The following is a 21978-nucleotide window of genomic DNA, read 5'->3' on the forward strand; positions in this document are numbered from 1 at the left end:
AAAAATGTATTATTCAATTACAGTTGTCCCCACTTTTCACCCATTACTCTCACCTACCCACCCCCAGCCCCTATTGTCTTTGTTCATCGGTCCTTTATACAGGTTCTTTGACTTGACCCTTCCCCCTCTTTCCCCCATCATCACCCTCAACCCTTCCCCCTCCCTTCTGGTCACTGTTATTTATTTCCATGTCTCTGGTTCTATTTTGCTTGCTCATTTTGTTGATTAGGTCCCACCTATAGATGAGACAGCTCATTTTTTAAGGATGCATATGCATGCCATATTTTTGGATTCTGAAGCACTGTTTTCTCCCTACATTGTAGATATCTCTGAATCTTACAATTGATGGCTTCTTAGATTTAATAAAATACAGGAAATATACAGGGTGTAGACTTTTCCTGTGTGGTGGGTGATAGGTATGCTGCTGGTCAATTTCTATGGTTATAACCATGGAAGCAAAAATAAGATTTTTAGTGCTTAACCTGGCAGTCTGACCATATTTATTCTTTTGTATTGTTTGGGAGGTTATTTCCTGATTCTGCTATCGGTGGGGGTTACACAAGTTTGTTAAATTTCTGTTGACAGGTGCAAAATGTGAAAAATACACTCACTTTTTCTGTAGTTTATGCCTTTTGAATTCACAGCAGTTGTATCCTTGAAGTTATTTTGTTAATGTGTTTTTCGCAGTATTTCAGGGAATGGGAAACAGGCTCTTTTGATACGTCTTTCTTTGTTCTTTACTGTAGGAATAAAAATAAAATGTAAAACTTCCATATGTATCTCAGGCAGGTTTGGGTGGTTATTAGTGTCCATTAAAATCCTACGTCCCACAGAGGACCCCTGAATTGGGTGTTGGGCAGTCGGAAAGGGCAGGCCTGGTGGGTTACGTGTCCGAGTCCCGGGACTATCTCTGCCCCACAACATTTGGGACCACTCAGTCCTGTCCTGTTCTGGGAGAAGAATGTGTATGCAGGAGAGATCATGCCGGTAATTATGATTACTAGTCCTCACATGTGAAGGACTTTTAATATATATGTTCCTAGGTTGCATTTTTAAGAACAAGATGAACAATTCACAGCAACAGTGGTTGCTAATGGTATTTAATAACTTGTTAAAATAGTTATTAAAAATAAAAATTACCCTTGCTCTAGCTCAACTTTGTTTTGGCTTAGGTCCTTGTATATTACAATCCTCACGGCTACAATAATTACTTCCAATAATTACTTCACTAACCAGTGCTGGATAGGTAATTTAAAAGTCAAAATATTTTCTTGATTAATTTGGGCCAATTGACCAATTTAAGTTACATTGTTACATTTTGTCTAAAACCACTACTTTGCAAGAGTTGACAGTGCATTGGCGCCAGCTGGAGAGACTTCTAAAAACCAGCCTGGGCCCCTCCCCCAGCAATTCCCGTGGAGCCGTGTGGGCCCAGCAGGAGGGTTGCTAAGACCTCCCAGTGATTCCAACATCCAGTGCTCTTCCTAGTTACCATCTTAATTTTCCCAAGAGACCTTTCCACACTTTCTGGGAAAGTCGTTTTTTAAATTATTTCTTACTGAAATTTTGATTCTGCTGGATTATAACTGTTCTTTTCCAGAATTAAATAATCAAAATACAGATAGTTGTGTAGCCTTTTTCCATTCCAACAAATAACTAACAGACACTTATATGAATTATTTGATATTTCTTTTGAAATATCTCTTGGCCTGTAAAATCTTTAGAGCAGATAGCAAGATATTTGGTTAGTAGACAAATTGTTTTACCTTCAACCTGTTAATTATATATGTGTATATAGTGTATAGTATAATTCAAGGGCTTTTGGGATTTTAAAAGAAATTTTTTTAATATTACTTTCAGCCAAGGTGGAGGCGTAGGTAGACACACTGCCTCCTCGCACAACCAAAATAAGGACAACAGCAATTTAGAAACAAAAAACAGCCAGAACTGACAGAAATCGAACTGTATGGAAGTTCGACAACCAAGGAGTTAAAGTAGACACATTCATCCAGACAGGTAGGAGGGGCGGAGTCGGGTGGCCAGCAGAGAGGGGTCAGAGCAAAAAAAATGGTGGTTAGCGGACCCAGCAAGGCAGCAGATTGTGGGGGGGTGGTGCACAGCAGGCAAGGCGGCTGGCAAACTGGGTGGTCCCACATTTGCACACAGATAAACCAGGCAAAACGGGGGACCAAGACAGACTGCACAGCCCAGGGTCCCAGCGCCAGGAAATAAAGCCTGGAAACACCAACTGAAAACACCTGTGGGGGTTGAGGAGCCAGGAGAGACTCCCAGCCTCACAGGAGAGTTCCTTGAAGAGACCCACAGGGTCCTAGAACATACACAAGCCCACCCACCCGGGAATCAGCACCAGAAGGGCCCGAGTTGCTTGTGGGAAGCAGGGGAAGGGACTGAAATCCGGCAGAGAGCAGAGCAAGCACCACTGTTCCATCTCGGACCCCACCCCCATATGCTTTACCACACAGCTACATGGCTTGCCCTGCCCTGGCGAACACCTAAGGCTTGCCCCGCACTACCGAACAGGTGCTGTCAAGATTTTTTAAAAAAGGCTCAAATGAAAGAGCAGATTGAAACACCAGAAAAAATACAACTAAGTGACAAAGAGATAGCCAATCTATCAGATGCACCGTTCAAAATGTTACAGAGCAGAGGTCCAAGGCGGGAGGCAATATTTGGCCCACCCAGGTATGCCCAAAACTTACAGAATAACAGGGGCCCCTCCCAAGGACGGTATACTAATACTATCCAGGCCACCTACTGGGCTTATCTGTCTGCCGCCAGGGAAAAGATGTCTCTCAATGCCAGAGACTTATAAAAAGGAAAGGAAAGGTTTATTTAAGGCTATACAGACTTAAAGTAGTGACCTAATGTCTTTATTAAAATATCAAAGTCCTTTAGGACACCCACAGACGCCCACAGCACTTCCTTCTCCCCCGGCCCTAATTCGGGGTACCGTAACTCAGGAAAAGAAGCACATGTTCGTGTTTCAGGCCACTGGCACGATCAGCTGTGTTGCCGTCCAGGCAGGATCTCTAATTACTCCAAAGCCCTGTGGCACCTTCTCATGATCTACTGGCAAGAGTTCTTTCACCCTTCTTCCAGGCAAAGTCTCTTCTTTCCTCCTCCAGAGCTGCGGAGACCAGAGGGTCGCCACTCTGGCAAAGCCGAGTGGCTATTCTCTGCTAAAGCCACATGGTGATTCTCTCTCACATGGCTGCAGGAGTCCCCGTTCTGGCCAAAAGCACATAGTTCCTTCCCAGTGGCTGCGTGTCTGCGCTTAAATCCCCGCGCCCGTCCTCCTTTGCAGCCCCATTTCCGACTCCTCCTACAATCAGCTACACCTGCCAGGACTCCCATATCCTCCCAGCTTTACTGGGCTGCCATAGTGAGTCTGGGCAGGTGTGGCCCCATGGCGTGGAGCCAATCAACTCCAAGCTCTCACGCAGGCGCTGTAACTCAGGGCACCAGCCCCCAGTTATGTCTTGGGTGGAAGTCACTTCCATCCCCCTGGCTCAGAGCGTGGCCACAGCTATTTAACATATCTATGCAGCCAGTTAAAGATTATAGATATGTTAAATGACCATGCCACAGGTTAGCTGGGAAACCATTGCTATGTAAAACAGCTCTCAATGGCCCTGCTCCATTTGCCCCTTCCCCCAACTGACCTGTGTGTGAGGGGGTGGGTGGGTAAGGGGTGAGGACATCTTATTTGCCTTTCTAATATTTCCTGGACACCCTGAGTTCTGGACCCCATTCCAAATCCCTTTTGGGGGCCCCCCTCTTGGCTCTGCCCTGTTACAAAAACACTGGTAATCAGGATGCTCAAGGAATTGGTTGAATTTAGTCGCAAATTAAAGAACCTCCAGGACATCTTTAAACACTCCAATATCCAGATTATAGGGGTAATTTAGAGAAGGAAAAGAGGAAGAGCAACAAATTAAAAACTTATTTGAACAAATAATAAAGGAGAACTTTCCCAATCTGGCAAAAAGAAAAAACAGACTTCCAGGAAGTCCAGGAAGCTCAGAGAGTACCAAAGAAGTTGGACCCAAGGAAGAACACACCAAGGCACATTACATTACCCGAGATTTAAGATAAGGAGAGAATCTTAGCAACAGCAAGAGAAAAGGAGACGGTTACCTACAAAGGAGTTCCCTTATGGGAACTGTCACTTGATTTCTCAAAAGAGACCTTACAGGCAAGAAGGGGCTGGAAAGGAGTATTCCAAGTCATGAAAGGCAAGGACCTATATCTAAGATTGCTCTATCCAGCAAAGCTTTCATTTAGAATGGAAGGGCAGATAAAGTGCTTCTCAGATAAAGTCAAGTTAAAGGAGTTCTCATCATCACCAAGCCCTTGTTATATGAAATGTTAAAGGGACTTATCTAAGAGAAAGAAGAAAATAACATGTACAATAAAATGACAGCAAACTCATAGTTATTAACAACCATACCTAAAACAAAAACAAAAGCAAACAACTAGAACAGGAACAGAATCACAGAAATGGAGATCACATGGAGGATTATCAACAGGGGAGTGGGAGGAGGAGAGAGAGGGAAAAGGTGCAGAGAATAAGCATAGATTGTAGGTAGAAAGTAGACAGGGGGAGGGTAAGAATAGTATGGGAAATGTAGAAGCCAAAGAACTTATAAGTATGACCCATGGACATAAACTAAAGGGGGGGGGTGTGTGGATGGGAGCAGGTGTGCAGGGCAGAGGGGAGTGAAGGGGGGGAAAATGGGACAAATGCAATAGCATAATCAATCAAATATATTTAAGAAAACAAAAAATTCTTTAACATTTTCAAAAACCAAGTAGCTGTACTCAGCTACTATTTGGTTTAGGTATACACTAAGAATTAACTTGTTTACCTTTTGTTTATGAAGAAGAATATGAAAGCAAAAAGGGAGGGTCTTAGTTTCAGGATGAAGTGTGTCACTTCACCTACTGACAAGTCCCCGACTCCTGCCACTTGGTGCCCCCAGCTGACTCACATCCGGTCAAGCTGTTGCGGTTCTTGGCCGGGTTATGTTGGCTGCTCCGTTGGGAAGACACCCCTGTGTATTCCCAACACCCAGAGAGACTTAGATGTCCCTCTTTACTCTCCTCCCCACAGCCACTCATTAGAAGTCCACTGGATTCTAACCCCCTTTTGTCTCATTCTCACAGTATGTGCACTCTGAAGTTCAGAGACTGGCTGTCATTTAACTTTAAGGGCAGCATTTGCTCTAGTGTCAGACTCAAAGGTGCTCAATATGTTCATGAAACTAGCGCAGTGTTTCTGAAGAAGGGGTTAGGACCTGCAGGGCTGCAGTAACATCGTGTGTCCAGAAGAGGGCAGGGCAGAGCTGCTGAGCTGAAAAATCAAAGGCTTCTCCAGAAGTCCTGTGAGAAACCTTTCAAGGAGAGCCTTCAAAGCTAGATTACAGGTGGCTCAGAGATGGCCAAGTAATTCAAGGAGTCAAGGCTGACCTTTATTACCTCAGGAGGGTGATGGATTCCAGGGATCCAATGGGTGCCTAATAAAGGCTTCATGTTGCATCACTGCTGTTATCATTTATAGTTTCCATCCAGGGAAACTGAGCGGAGGTTAAACAACACCTGAGCAGCAAAGCTGAGATTGGAGACCACCTGGGGCCAGTGCTCCAGGAGCAGAAATAAGTAGCGTTAGGGGAGCAGAAGTCTTCCTGCAGATCTCAGGACGCACCTCCAGTTCTTCAGAGGCCTCTCCAGATTCCTCCGCTAGGCCAAGGCTCCCTGTTAGGGTCTCCAGTCCGTAGGCCCCACCTTCAGCACACCTGTGACACCGACACTTGACACGCATTTGTGTAACACCTGATTCTCCCAAGTTACCGGGGTGGGCTGAGGACGCCTGAGGGGCAACCCTGCTACCAGGGCAGGGTGGAGCGGTTGCTACAGAGGCCGCTAGGGGCTACTAAAGCCAGAAAGATCCGCTGGCTCTGCAGTTTGCCAGCCTCTGCACCTGGCTGTGATTTCCATCTGAGCAGGGACTAGATCGGTCTCCATTCTCCATTGTAACCCCACCGCCGAATATAATATTTGTCACAGAAAAGACACTCAATAAATACTTGTCGAATGCAGTTTAGAGTTAATAGGGAAACACGGATGGAACCTAAAAATGGGAACAAAGTAAGAAAGGCAGATACGCCCGCTAATGGGCCAGATCGCACCGAATTTTCTGCTCCCAGTCAGCCCGCCGCCAGCTCCCACAGGCCGACAGCCCCATCCGTGCACCGGAAGCCTTCCCTTTCAGTCCCCTGACCAAGCTGTCCCCCTCCCCCTTTGCATCTCTGCCCAGTGCAAGTGGCGGTGACCCTGACCGCCCTGCCGCCCCACGCCCAGTGCCTCTGCTTGCTCTCACTTGGGTGGCCTCCCTCTTTCCACACGCAGTTCTCCATTTCCACAGGTTATCAAGAAGACAGTCCTACGATAGCAGTTGTTCCGTGGCTTCTTCAGACTGTTGGCTTCAGCGGCCTGTTCAGACTCTTCAATAGAGTCTGTTTAAGTTTGCTCCAACGCAAAGATTCCGTCAGACTTCAGACGAAAATGGAAGATTTGCTCATGTGCTAATAGTGCAATCGACAGGTAGAGATGATTTAGGTCCTAAAATTCTGCCTCATCTGTGGTGGCTGGGGATGGCCTGGCCTTGCAAAGGAAATACAAACTGAAGCAAGGCCCACCAGGGGCCATTACGCACCTGCAGGTAGTAGGTGTCACCAGGCACTGGCAGAAACAGCCAAACAGCGCCTTGGCTGACAAGGAGAGTACCCACAAAAGTCTTCATTGGCTCCGAAAATATTATTTCTTCTGTCAGCAACACCCTCAGATCATTGCTGTGATTAACCAAATGTTGACGTGTTTCTAACTCTATTGCTTTTTCTCATTTTACTTTTATTCTATTTCATTTTACTTTCTCTACCCTATTTAATGGTGACACTCTTTAAAATTAAACCTTGACAACCTCTAATGAACCCATACACTAGCTGAATGACAGTTTTTCACTTCACAACTCCTCTCCCCCGCACTCCATTTCCCTGCCTTCTCCCCAGCCTGCTCTGCCTCCACCATCTCCTGCCACGGAGGGGTTCCGCCCCTGGGTCCTCCAGGCTGCACCTGTGCATGGGCTCCCCTCCGTTTCTCCCTGCAGCCCTACTCTGCACAGGGCTCTAACAGGACCTGAGAGTAGGAATGAAGTATGACGTTGCTGTTGCTCTGGAGAGACCTGGCTGGGGCGCAGGAGGCAACGAATCCTGCTGTCTAGGGAATGTGAACACCTCAGAAGCCCTGGGGGCGGGGGTGGGGGCAACACTGGATTTTTAGAGACGGCAATAGTTGCAGTTTTCAATGCTACACTTAACCCGGAAAGAAAAGGTAAAATGATGCTCAGTATCTCCTGTTTATGAAGACAAGGAAACGTGTAAAAGAGTTTCAAAAGACTGCTTAGGAAAATTTTTAAAAGGGTTTTAAAAAATGAGAAAGAAGTGGAGATTCAGTCGCTTAGCGAATGCACTTGGGTGGAGGGGAGACGTCAGGCCCTGTCTCAGAGGCACATTCGAGCCCACACACCGGCACGAGGGTGCACTTGGGTGTTTGTCACAGGACGGAGGGCGGATTACTGGGGACAACCGAGTTCCTCGGTGGGCACTCTTATTTGCCAGGGTGGTGGTGGGGGGAGGGGTTGATGGCACCAGCTACAGGAAAAGAACAGGAAGTTCTTTCTTACTCAAAGTTCTTGAGGTGCTACTTACCAGGAGTGTCCGAAGTGGCTAGATGACGCAACTCCTCAAGATTCCCTTGTAACCAAACACTGATGTGCTCAACCTTTTCGTCTCTTTCCTGCAGTTTGTCTATTAGATATTTTATTTCTTGCAAGGTCTTGACACCGTCGTGTACAAATCCCTTTAAAGAAAACATTTTGGGATGTGTAAATATACGTTGCAATAAAATAAAAAACATTCTGTGTAGTGAATGTGTATACACAGTAAATTCGTGAATTTCTATAACAGAGCTCAGAAAAATGAATTAGTAAATGAGATGTAATAAATGGCTCACTGAACTCAAAATTATTTCTCAATGATTAATTTTTTACTGAGCTATATTGACATGTAGTATTACATGGATTTCAAGTGTACAACACACTAATTTGATATTTGTGTGTGCTGTGAAATGACAATGACAAATCTAGTTAACACCGGCCACCACGCAGTTACAGAATTTTTTCCTGTGATGAGGACATTTGAGGTCTGCTCTCAGTAACTTGCAAACACAGGCACTGCGTTATTACGAACTATAGGCACCACGCTGTACCTCATGTCCCCATGGTTTAGAAAGTTCCCCTCCTTTGACCCTGTCACCCTTTTCACCTCTTGCGTCTCCACCCCGCACCCATCACCCCAAGTCTCCGTTTGCGTCTGTGAGTGACGGCAAATCTTTAACTGCTCCCCTCAGGGCAACGCAGCCCTCAAGAGGGGATTTAGCATGACTTAAAGTCTAAGAGAAAGAAAGGACTTCGGAAATCAGGCTGGATCTGAGTTTTAAATCCTGTAAGTTCACTAATGGTTGGTTGGTCTTGGGCAAGTTATTTCAACTCTCTGAGTCTCAGTAGCTTCATCTGGAAAGGCATAACTAACATTTCCCTTATCCAGAGTTTTGAGGGTTAAATGAGCATCATATCAAATGTTAGACAATCAGGAAGTGGCCGAGCCGGGACTGAAACGGCCACTGCCTGCCTCCGAAGGGGGCGGCTCAGGCGTGGGCACGTTGCTCGCCTGGTGAAACTCTGAGGATGGATGGAGAACAGAACTGGTGACTTTGTCCTAAAACAACATGTTCAAATTGAGCTACCAAAACAAAACAGAACGAAATAAAGACACACTCACTTCAATTGAAGTGATTTAGTAGGAAGACAGTTTCTCAAAGGATTGAGATTTCATAGCGACTTTCAGCATTAGCGACACGTTTTAGGATCAGATGGTTACCCTAGCTCTGTGACTCCCGTCGACCTGACCTCTGACCTTAGGGATGCCTGTGTGCACACACATGCACACACTTGTTAGGTAGGTAAATACTCTTAGAAATATGATACGGACACCCTGGCTGGTGTAGCTCAGTGGATTGAGCGTGGGCCTACGAACCACAGGATCACAGTTCGATTCCCAGTCAGGGATGGGCCTGGGTTGCGGGCCAGTTCCCAGCAGGGGACTCACGAGAGGCCACCATACATTGATATTTCTCTCCTTCCCTTTCTCTCTAAAGATAAATAAATAAAATCTTAAAAGAAAGAAATATGATATGGAGATAACCCAGAAAACTCACCTTGACAGTAATCTGGAATTCAGCCCACAAATCCAAATATCGTGCTAAAATAAAGATTTTCAAAATGGTAAGGTTATTGAAACAAGTTGAACATTTTAATAAAAGTAATGCTGTTTGTTTTTCAAACATTGTTTTTAAGTAAAACTTTCTAGTTCCCAAATGTCAGGAGAACTGGATTGGACCTGCCCTCCCACTGCAAACAAGCAGGAAATGGGGCAGCACCCAACCCGCGGGTGAGGGGTCTCCCAGGGGTCGCAGGCCCAGCTGCTGAGTGACCCCCAGACACCAAGTGGCCCCAGCTGAGGCCACGCGGAGCAGAGCCCGGTGATCTCCACCCACCCCTGACCAAACTGGCAATTTGTGAGCAAAGCCAATGATTTGCAGTGTTTTTTATGCTGCAATAGATCACTGGTTCAAGACATTTCAGGGAAGACGAAATACCAGTGGCCAGAAGCTCATGAAAAGATGCTCCACAGCATCGGTCATCAGGAAAATGCGAATTGCAATCACAATGAAACATCACCGCACACCTACTGAAAGTGGCTAAAAGGGTAACTATGTTAAGTGTTCAGTGTGGGTGAGGACGTGGAGTACCCCATAGCTGGTGAGAGAGACACTTGTAGAACCGCTCTGCCACACTGTTTGGCAGCTCCTTATGAAGTTAAACACACGTTAACCATATAGTCCAGCAATTCCACTTTGGGGTATCTACCCAAAAGACATAAAAACAAATATTCGCAGAATCACTTGTAAACAAACAGTATCCCCAGACTGGAAATAATCCAAATGCCCTCAGCTGGTGAGTGGACAGACACAATACGGCACATCCACGTAGCAGGGGCAGCTGCAGAGAGGAGCAAGTGAGGACACAGGCAACAACACGGGTGGCCCTTAAAAGGAGCTGGCTGAGTGAGAGAAGCCGGGCCCAAAGTGTGCGTACTCCATCATCCCCTTTACATCCGGTCCTCAGTGACAGGAAGCAGCGCCATGGTTTCCGAGGACTGGAGGAAGGGTGGGACGCCACCCAAAGGGACACAAGGGGCATTTTCCAGGGATGAAAGTGTTCTCTGCCTTGTTTATGGTGGTAGCAGTTACGGTGGAATGCACACTTATCAAAACTCATTGCACTTAAGATGAGTGCATTTTCTTGTATGCGAATCAGTAAAATTTGATTTAAAATTGACTTAAACAGGACAAAAACTTTATTTTTTTAATGTACAGATCACCCATGACACATTACTTACTGTGATGAGCTATCAGGTGCCAAGACATGTCGCTTGAGATGTGCACGAGGGCTTCTTCTCCCTGAGCGTACTGCTGTATCTTGTTCTTCAGGTGTGCAATGTGCTGGAAATCAAAGGCATGGCATCGCTGTAAGCAGTTCAGTTACTGTAGATTAGTTGTCCATGCAGCCAACCAGCAAACCACTACTGACTCCTCCTCTGAGCCACCAACCGCTCCAGGTGCAAGGGTGACAGTGCTGCGCAGAGCCCTTGTCAACCTTGCGTCCTAGTGAGGGGGACAGAGGGTTCTACTTTCTAGGCGCGTTTCAGTGCCCGAATAAACACAGCATCTGAATATAATTTTACGTAAGAAAAAATTAAAAGCTAGTCTGCATAAATGCATCACATGCACACACACACACACACACACACACACACACACAATGTCCCTGATACAAAGCCTGTGTGCAGTGAGTGTCACAGGGCAGGAACACTTCCTGACTGGAGGAGCTTCACAAAAGACCTCAGGCACTGGGTTTATACTTCCGGCCAAGATGGAGGCATAGGTAGATACTCTTTGCCTCCTCACACAACCAAAAAAGGGGCAATAACAAGTTAAAAAACAAAAAATATACAGAACTGCCAGAAAATTGAACTGTATGAAAGTCTGACAACCAAGGAGTTACATTCATCCAGACTGGTAGGAAGGGCAGACACAGGCAGCCGGGCAGGGAGGACTCACAGCAAGGTGGCAGCTGGCAGACTGGGAAGCCCCACGTTCACGTGCAGATAAACCAGGAGGAACAACAGGGGAGCAAGACAGACCACGCAACCCAGGGATGCAGCGTGGGAACATAGAGCCTCAAACCTCTGGTTGAAAATACCTACGAGGGTTGAGGCAGCAGCGGGAGAGACTCCCAGCCTCACAGGGGAGTTTGTTGGAGAGACCCACAGGGTCCTAGGGTGTGCACAAACCCACTCACCAGGAATCAGCACCAGAAAGGCCCAATTTGCTTGTAGGTAGAGGGGAAAGTGACTGAAAGCCGGCAGAGAGCAGAGCAAGTGCCATTGTTCCTTCTCAGACCCCTCCCCCACGTAGAGCATCACAACCTAATGACATGGGTTGCCCCACCCTGGTGAACACCTAAGGCCCTGCCCTTTGGTACATCACAGGTGCACCAAGACAAAAAAAAATATGGTTCAAGTGAAAAAACAGATCAAAGCTCCAGAGAAAATACAACTCAGTGATGAAGAGACAGCCAACCTATCAGATACACAGTCCAGCCTATCAGATACACAGTTCAAACACTGGTAATCAGGATGCTCACAGAAATGGTTGAGTATGTTTCAAAATAAAGGAAGTGAAGGCTATGCAAATTGAAATAAAAGAAAATGTATAGGGAACCAACAGTGAAGGGAAGGAAATTGGGACTCAAATCAATGGTCTGGACCAGAAAGAAGGTATAAACATTCAACCAAAAGAGAATGAAGAAAGAAGAATTCAAATAAATGAGGAGAGGCTTAGGAACCTCCAGGACAACTTGAATCAACATCTGAATCATAGGGGTGTCAGAAGGAGGAGAGGAAGAGCAAGAAATTGAGAACTTACTTGAAAAATATAATGAAGAAGAACTTCCCCAGTCTGGCAAAGGAAATAGACTTCCAGGAAGTCCAGGAAGCTCAGAGAGTCCCAAAGAAGGTGGACCCAAGGAACCACAAACCAAGCACATCATAAATACCTTAGCCAAGATTAAAGATAAGGAGAGAATCCTAGAAGCAGCAAGAGAATAGGAGACAGTGACCTACAAAGGAGTTCCCATAAGACTATCAGATGATTTCTCAAAAGAAACCTTGCAGGCAAGAAGGGGCTGGAAAAAAATATTCCAAGTCACAAAAGGCAAGGACCTACAGCCAAGATTGCTCTATCCAGCAAAGCTTTTATTTAGGATGAAAGGGCAGATAAAGTGCTTCTCAGATAAGGTCAAGTTAAAGGAGTTCATCATCACCAAGCCCTTATTATATGAAATGTTAAAGGGACTTATCTAAGAGAAAGAAGAAAATAACATGTACAGTAAAATGATAACAAACTCACCACTATCAACAACTGAACCTGAAAAACAAAACCAAAAACAAACTAAGCAAACAACTAGAACAGGAACAGAATCACAGAAATGGAGATCACATGGAGGGTTATTAGTGAGGAGGGGGAAGAAGGAGAATGAGAGAAAAGGTACAGGGAGTAAGAAGCATAAATGGTAGGTACAAAATACACAGGTGAAGGTTAAGAACAGTGTAGGAAATGGAGAAGCCAAAGAACTTTCCTGTGTGACCCATGAACATGCACTAAGGTGGGAGAATGCTGGTAAGAGGGGGTTGCGGGGAGAAGAGGAACACATGGGAGAAGAAAACGGGACACCTATGACAGCACAGTCAATAGAGTACACACAGAACTGTAACAAGTGGGTTCACGGAGTCAGAAGACCCGCAGAACCGCTCGCTTCAGTCGAACGTTGCGTCGGGTTGGGTGACAATGGCAGAAGCGGTTTGGTCACAGAAGCCCCGGCTTTCTGTTCTGACCAGGCCAACACTCGGGAGCTCTAAAGTGTCTGGGAACCCGCAAAGTGTGGGCTTTGGGATATAATCTCGGCACTTGGCCAATTTCAAGGGAGAAATAGCAGCTACTAGAAACTACTGACACACATCTGAGAAATAGCTCCCAGTACCATAGAAGGTGATGACATAGAATTGTTTTTAAGCACACGGTACAGGGTCTACTCACGCAGCCTTGACCCTGTGTCCGTCTTCGTACGGCTTGTTGTTTACTATTCTAGTAAACCAAAGTCAAGTCTAAGTTGTCATTCTCGTCACTGTTTGTAGACTTACCTAGTTCAGCTGGCCTCCCAGAACATTCAAACGTGTTATCACACTGAAGTGTAATTATCTATGTATATGCCATTCCCTCGGCCAGAAGGTGAGCTTCCTAAGGGACTGGGGGCAGGGTCCTGTTGGTCTCTGCATTCACTGCACCTGCCCCGGGGTTGGGACTTAGTGGGTGCTTAGAGCATTCGAGTGAAGGGATGTAATCAGCCAAACAGAGTGGCGAGGGAATAAGGTAAAGGCACAAGGTTACCCAGAGGGTTAGTGGGTTGGACATTGTATCCAAAAGCAGAACTTTTAGAACAACTGACACATAGTCGTTCATTTGCTCACTCATTACCAAAATAGCAACAACATTTCAATTATTTTAATAAATAATACACATCATCTTGATCGAAAGACAATGTAGTAGGATATTCCCGTGAGTAGATGGAACTCCTTGACTTTGTTACAAGATCCAGAAGAACCAAGATGCACTGCGTGTGTGGGGGTTGTTGGGATGGTCCTGGGGCTCCGTGGAGCACGTCTTCCATTCCAAAGCACAGCAGTCGTTTTCATGCCATTCTAATTCTACCAAAAACACATGCTATTGGTTGGAAAACTGTTGCCATTAAAACAATTACCCAGAGAGATAAAGGAATTTCCCCCTTAATGAGAGTCTTATTGCTGAGGACGGCTTTTATTTTTCCAAGTAAAAAATGTAGAGCCTCAGTTTCCTCATCTATAAAAGGGGCAGAATACCTTATTCACCTAATAAGGTTACCATGATCAGCAAATGGGACCGGGTCCCTCTTACACATGAGGAATTGCACAAAACACTCGGGATGCACTGATACAGTTCCTGGCCTAGGGGTCATTGTGGTTTACTAGGGGGGAAAAGATGCAATCAGTACCATCCAGACAGACAACTTAATCTTTAACACAGGCAAAAGAACAAGCACTTCACAAAGAGGGTGTACAGGTGACCAACAACACACGCAAAGGCGCTCCACTAATCATCAGGGAAATGCAAGTAAAAACCACGATGGGACAGTGTCACACACCCTCCCTAAGGTTAAACTGAAAAAGACCAAGTTTCGGTGAGAATGTGGAACAGCTGGTGTCCTCGTGCATTACTGCTGGAGTGGCACTTACCGCAAGCTCCGTGCCAGGCGGGCACAGTGCACACAGCTGGATGACAGGCATCCCCACGGCTCTGTGACTCAGCGGGAGGGTACACCCCACAGAAACCCATACATACGTTCACCAAAGAACATGTACGAGAGTGTTCTCAGCAACACTGTTTGGGATGGCTCCCCTTAGAAATCCTCTAAACCCCCATCAACCACAGAGTACGTAAATAAAGTGCAGTGGAGCCATGCGATGGAACACTATACAGAATTAAGAACAAATAACCCTTAACTGCACCCTGCGGTAAGGAGGAACCTCGTAAACATAGTGCTGAGCAAGAGAGTGCGCACCGCACCGTGTCAAACGCACGGTGCTTAAAAACAGACAAACTAGCCCAGGGTGTTCCAAGTCAGTACGGCGCTGCTCTTGTGAGGAGGTCGTGATGGGAAGGTTGTGAGGATAGCTGGGTACCACAAATGCTTCGTTTCCTGGCCTGGGTGCCAATTACCCAGGTGTGTTCATTAAACTATACGCTTAAGATCTGGGCACTTTTCTGTATGTAACTTAAGGTTCATTTAAAAACTTTTAAGAGCTATTCTCCCATAACTACTACAGGTCTAAGCAATCAACCAGAACCATTATGCAAACTGAAGTGCTCTTGAACTTACTTCTTTTAATTTTTTATTTTCCAGGAGCAAAGCATCTGTTTTTAGGTCATGTGCATAGATTTCATTTTCTATGTTCTTCAGAATTTGAAAATGAGTTTTGATTTTTTGGTTTTCTTGATCTCGTAATTGTTCTAATTCTTCCTTCACTTTATCCTGCTCAAGCATAAAACCCACAGTTACGTCCCAGAGGTCAGGGAGCAGGGCACCGAGGCACTGGATCGCCTGGGCCACACTCAGACCAGGGTCCCAGTTCACTCCTGGGCCCCACCAGAGGCCACAGATTCGTTCCCTGGGAAACACTGTATATTAACTTCAGTGAATGGTTCCTGGACATTCGCTCATGGACTCTGGGAAGTGGGTCCAGAGACCCCGTGTTAAGTCATTGAGACAACTTCGCAAAATAAAATATATGTTGCAATAGGAACAACTGTCTGGCAAAAAGGGGAAGTTGGAGGGGAGTGAGATTTGTTGAACATTTTTAGAGAGGATTTACTATTTCTTGAAGGAAAAGAATGTTACTTTATGGATTTCTCTGAATTTTCAACATTTTTCTCAATTGAATCTCTATAGTTATCATACTGTTATAAATCATTTAACCTTTATTTATTGTATAATCATCACTAGCAGATCTTACTAAGAAAATAGAATTGTACATTTATTACTTATAATTTTGTCATATTTCTCTATACACATAACATATTGAAAGTTACTTTTAATACCAGTGTATATCAAAGAATAGGGTGTTTCTATTTTTAATTAAGCAACTCCACATACATGTTTATCATTAACTATTGATTTTAACGTTTAAAAAGTTAGTAAACATCTCTTGACTGACTCTCATTTCATCCACTCCCTGCCTGTCCTGCAGCCTCTGACCACTTAATTTATCCTGGTCTCACAGGAACTGACCAGAGAAGTGGATCTGAAAAGACTTAAGAGACCGGGGCCCAGGCACTACCTTATGAGTAAAGAAGCCAAGGCCGTGGCTGCCCTGGGGTTTTCCCAGGGACGCCTGTGGCCTGTCGGCTGCTTCCAGAGTCTCTCCCTCTCCAGCGGCTGCCTCCTCACCTCCTGGCACCTAAGAATCAGCCACTTCAAACTCATTTTAGCTTTTTTTCCTCCCATTTCCTTTAAAAATGCTTGCATGGCTCTGTCTTGATTTGTCTTCTTAAGACATTTTCTATTTGTCATTTTAAGACATATACACACATGTATGTGTATATGTATATGTATATGCATGTTTATACATGCGTATGTTGTGAAATTTCAAAACGGTGGTACTAAAAGGTTAAGTTTAATCGACGTGGATTTCCTAAAAACTCCAGCAGGGCGGGGGAAGTACTGCTCTTCCTACATAGCAGCATTCCCACAAAAGAAAGAAGAATGCACGCATGGACTCTTTACCATGTTGTTCACGTATCTTGAAAAATCTCTCATCATTTGAGAAATGCGTTCTTCCAGCAAATCCTGTTCCTCCTTTTGTGCTATAAAAAGAGAGAGGGAGAAAATAACTGTCCATAATGTTCTTTGGTTAAAGAAAGTTAATCAAAATAAGACATGCACCTGGTTTTAAAGGTCAACTACAATGTCTCAGCAAAACCAGCAGTCAGGGGCTCCCCAGCGCTGCCTCCTCCCGTCTGACTCCTGAGAATCAACTACTTCCAAGTCATTTTAGCTTTTTCTTCTTCCATTTCCTTTAAAAATGATTACATGGCTCTTTCTCAATTTGTCATTTTAAGACATTCTATCTACTTCCTAACCTAGCAGAGCAGGACACAGCATGGTGGCCCCACCCCCAATCCCCCCATCTTCCTCCTCTACCCTCCCATAAAGTTAGGTTTTTTGTTTAACTGAACAAAGTTCAGATCACTATGAGAATGTGACTGTTACTCACTCACGAGACAAATGGCTTAGTGTGATTAGATGTACTTTCTTGTATATACTTTTTGTTTTCTGGAGTTAGAATCGCCTCACTTTATTTTTATTTGCTTGGTTTTCCAGGTATATATCATAGTTCACATCAAAGTCATGTCTCTCTGCATACGACCCCCGCACCTGGCCCACCACTTCGGGGGCTTTGTCGGTACCCCTGCTCCTCCCGACCCCACCGATTTCTGTGCCCGGGTTTCTCTGGCTCTTTATGCACAGCTGGCCTTGTGGGACTTCCCTCTGCATCCCCCTCATGTTGGACCCTCTGTTTCCTGAGTCTCATATCCTCCTCTCTTCATTTATTCCCACTATTTGTCAGGACAGTTTTTTACTAGCTTTCCAAGACAGAGTAAATGAGATATTCTGAGATCTTTTATATCTAAATATGTCTCTATTCTATATTTATACTTGACTGATAACTTGGGTGGGTAGTTAAGGCTGGAGATGAATTTCCCTCCGAATTTTAAAGGCCATGCCCTCCGACCTCGAGTGTAGTCATTGCAGTGAGGAAGACCGAGGCAATCTGATTCCTGATCTTTTGTGAGATTGCCTCTCTCTCTAGAAGCTTTTAGGATCTTCACTTCTTTTCTCCTGAAATCCCACCGTGATGTAGCTCAGTGTGTTATCTTGCATGTATTTTACTGGAGATTTGATGGTCCCATTCAAATATAAAATGCACATTGTCCAGTCTTGAGACACATTATTGTATCATCTTTGATAGCTTTATCCTTTTTACCCATTTCTGTTCTTTTTTTCTGGCCTTCCTGTTGCATATTTGACATCTCAGAGTAGTTTAATTTTTTTTACCCTTTTATCCTGTTCTGAATCTCCTTATTATATGTTTGTTTTATATTTGGAAAGATTTCTTTGACTTTTCTTATAATCTTCCTATTGAATTTTAAAATTTTAGTTACTATGTTTTTCATTTTCTAAGAGCTCTTTCTTGTTCTCTGTTCTTTCTTTTAAGCTCCTTATTCTTTTTCATAATTGCAGTAGCTTCTCTTATTTCTCTAAGACTATACCGGTAAAGTATAATCTCTATAATACATAGAGAATACATTCTCTAAGAATATGTTGTAATGTTCTTTGTGTTGTCTGTTTCCACTAAGCTCTGTTCCATTTTTCTGTCTGCATTAGTTTTTCTTTCACAGTGGAATTTTTCCTGACCTTTCCTGTCTAATCCTGCTTAAGAGTAAGGCACTAGCCCTGGCCAGGTGGCTCGGCTGGTTGGAATATCATCCCATACACCAAAAGGTTGCAGGTTTGATCCCTGGTCGGGGCACATACGGGAGGCAACCGAGTGATGTTTCTCTCTTTCTTTCTCTCTCATCAACACACACACCCACGTATCCTTGGGCAAGTGAGAATTTAAACAAAAAGTGAGGCACTAAGAGGTATGGTTCTTAGGTGGGCTTCCCTGTGCAGCAATGAAGAAGAGACCAGCCGTTTTTGTCGGGGGACCCTCAGCTGTTAGAGTCTATGGGGCTTTTCTCTGAAACTTCCGTCTCCTGAGAGAGAAATCCAACCGTCTCAGTCCAGCACCCATCTCCTGTCCTCCGTCACAGCTGATGTCCTGCCATTCAGAATCTTCTGGTCCAGTCTCTCTGCCAGTGTTGAGGAGGGACAGTCACTCAGCTGCACAGAAGATGGCATTTGACCTGGCGATCTCACTGCTCCTTAGAAAGACTTTCGACCAATCTTCAGCCCCAGGACTCATCTCGGTCTTCACAGTATCAGGGTCCCCCCAGGGCCAAGACTTCCCAGGTCCTCTGGAGAGGACGCCTCGCCTTCATGCTGGGCTTCTCTGCAGGCTCTTGTGACTCTCACCTCTCTGCCCGCTCATTCTTCTATCCAGTCACTACTACCAAAAATCTGTTGGTATTTACTATCGGCTGATGTCTTCTCTGCCAGTCTCCTTGTACTTGTGGATTTATGTCTTTTTAAAAATAAAATCCTTTGAGCACGGGCCTGTGAAGCAAAGGGTCTCCAGTTCGATTCCCAGTCAGGGCACATGCCTGGGTTGCAGGCCAGGTCCTCAGTAGGGGACGCATGAGAGGCAACCACACAATGATGTTTCTCTCCCACTCTTTCTCCTTCCCTTCCCCTCTCTCTAAAAAATAAATAAGTAAAATATTTTAAAAAATAAAGTAAAATCCTTTACTCGTATTTTTGTGACGTTCCTTTAGAGAGCAAAGGTAGATGCATGTGTTTTATCCACCACACTCAACCAAAAGTCACCACGGGGCCCCACGTGTCCTCAGCCCCGCTGTTCCATCCTCTGCAAGCCGCGCCACCAGTAGGAGAAGCACATTTGCCACCCTCTGAAGCACAGATGCTCTATGGCCCCTTTCCTTCCTTTCTCCTGCCTTCCCTTCTTTATGGACTTTCTTCTGTATTTTTTCTCTTTAACCATAAGAGAATCAGTACTTGCAATATACTGCTTGCTTTCACACTTACAGTGTATGACAAGTGTCACACCTTCAGGGATAGTTCTGAATCTGTCAACTTTGGGGTGCAGGGTTAGATGGCCATGTCTAATTATTGTGGAGAAAATAATGATTTTTATATTAAACACAGTTATGCCAAGTCCTAGAATGCAAGGTGTGCATACTTTCAGACACATTTCACATTCTCTACAAAGCTCCCAGATCGGAGAGAAGCTCTTGTCTATCTCTGCTTCAGGGGTAGGTTAGTGGAAAAAATCTGAGGGGTACCCACTTCCTAAGTGGTTTAAGTCGTAACTGGAAACCATACAACTTGCAAATTCATGTTAAGGAACAGGAGAAAACCTCCTCATGGCAGTGAGATAGAGAAGTTGATTCTACCTTTACCGAGTACCGAGAGAAAACACAGAATGTAGTTGCTACTAATTCTTAATTTTAAACACTCTGCAAAAGAGAAAAAGAAAATTGGACAACAGCAACAGTAAGATTTTGTGATGTTGAGGAGAGGAAATTCATAGATAAGAAAAAAACCCTAGAGACTAAAGAGTGATGGGAAAAGTTGGAAGAATTTCACCCTTGCTTTGATGGGTGACCCACCTGGCTTCCTGTTAGAAGACAACAGTGAAATCCTTACCGGGCATTGAGGTCAATGACTAAGTGCTTCCAACGTACCTGTGATAATGCTTTTGAGCTCGTCACACTTTTTGTTTTTGATCTTATATTCTTCTTCTGCCACCTGAAGATGGGGAAGGCACTCAACTAGTTCATCTTCCTTTATTTTGGTGCTTGCTGTTTCCTGAACGTATTTTTCCTTTGGAGAAAGTAAAGCTGATTGTGAGGTATGATTTTGGAGCATCGACATAACACGCTGGAGTAGAATACAAATTCTGGGAGGAGCGTCTCTCCCGGTCTGCTTCTATCCTGAGACGCATAGCACGGTATCTGGCATACACTAGGTGTTTGAAAAATATCTGCTGGCCAACTCATCAACTCTGGCCATCTATAAACTAGGGAGATTAGATTCAATGGCTTTCCAAAGTACCTTTCAGTTCTATAGTTCTATTGCTATAATTCTACTGAGGCTACCATGTACATACCTCAAAATCATTTGAAGAATTTCTCTTGGTTGCTCATATTTTATTAAAAAAAACAGACAGCTGGACAGAATATACACAAGTTCTAAAAAATATATATGTAAGTAAGAAATGGAAAGGGTGTGCCAATAATTGGATAAAAGTCTACAACAAATGGGTAAAAGTGCCGAAGCAAAACGTGAATTTGCCTGCTTAATTATTCAAACTCAGGTTTTGTTTCGTTTCAAACGGAGAAACAGGCCCTTTTTAGAGGGGCAGGGTGGGTTGCAGATGGTGACGAAGGCAGAGACAGCCTGCTGACGTTTACTCCTGTCCTCGAAGGAGGACTGAAAATATTACAGTGCAGTATCAGAGACAATTTCTCAGACTGCATTGTTAAAAACACTCACATGTTATTTACATGTTTTCTACAAAATAATAGCCTGGTGGGGATAAGGAGATATGCGCGCGCCGTAATTCATTCCCATTGTCTGCCCTCTCCCCCACCTCTGCTCCAGCCACGCTGCCCCCTTGTCATTCCTCAGATAGCTCAGTCCTGCCTCAGAACCTTCATGCCCAACGCGCGGTCTGCTGGGAGCACCGTCTGCAGATATCTCCACGGCCTGCGCCTTCCTGCCCTGCAGGGCTGTAGCCTTCGCTGACCACTCCGTTCCAAACGGCGCACACACCACATCACACTACGTCCCTGCTTTCTTTTTCTCTGTAGCAGCGGTCCCCAACCTTCACGCACCAGCCACCGGTTTTCTCAGGAACAGTACTATGTGAGGGAGTGGGAGCAGGGGGTCCAGGAGGCGGAGCTGGGGGGCCCAGCAGGCGGAGCTCAGGCGAGCTTCACTTATTGGCAGCAGCTCACATCCCGCTGTGAATTTGGACAGGGGGTTCAGGGGGCTGGTGGAGACTGGAGGTGGAGCTCAGGGGACCTTCAGGCCACTGGCCTGTACCAGTCTGTGGCCAGGGGTGGTTGGGGGGTGCCCCCACCCTGCCCTTGCTCTATAGTGTGCATCACCATCAAACGTACTACACATTCTATTTGTTCATCTTGTTTATTTTCAGTCTCCTCCCACGGGGATGTAAGCTCCATAAAGGCCAAGTTCTACTTCTGGTTTTGTTTTGTTTTGTTTTGTTTTAAGCATCTAGAATACATGGAACCCAGACACACTACAGCCCCCAGAGAAACGCTCCTCACCCCGACTGCCTTGCAGTATGCTTCTTCTGATTTTGTGCCAGTTCGCGCCGTGCTTTTCCCCTTATCTGGTCCCTGAGCTGTGCCTGTTGCGTT

At 45.1% G+C, this 21978-nt stretch overlaps 1 protein-coding gene across 1 annotated transcript in view; it reads right to left on the reverse strand.

Annotated features, from left to right (window-relative positions):
• Window positions 1-21978, reverse strand: part of CCDC175 (coiled-coil domain containing 175) — a 55234-nt gene that overhangs the window by 277 nt on the left and 32979 nt on the right. The window contains exons 13-19 of the mRNA XM_037054442.1: window positions 20278-20416; window positions 16637-16716; window positions 15233-15385; window positions 10599-10701; window positions 9355-9398; window positions 7788-7938; window positions 612-740 (exon numbers count right to left, since the gene is read on the reverse strand). Of these exons, the coding sequence (XP_036910337.1) occupies window positions 670-740; window positions 7788-7938; window positions 9355-9398; window positions 10599-10701; window positions 15233-15385; window positions 16637-16716; window positions 20278-20416 (741 nt within the window). The 3' untranslated portion in view covers window positions 612-669. The remainder of the gene's footprint in view (window positions 1-611; window positions 741-7787; window positions 7939-9354; window positions 9399-10598; window positions 10702-15232; window positions 15386-16636; window positions 16717-20277; window positions 20417-21978) is intronic.

The sequence above is a fragment of the Sturnira hondurensis genome, unplaced genomic scaffold (assembly GCF_014824575.4).
Source record: "Sturnira hondurensis isolate 20B ecotype Veracruz unplaced genomic scaffold, ASM1482457v3 Scaffold0008196, whole genome shotgun sequence".
Classification (NCBI taxonomy): domain Eukaryota; kingdom Metazoa; phylum Chordata; class Mammalia; order Chiroptera; family Phyllostomidae; genus Sturnira; species Sturnira hondurensis.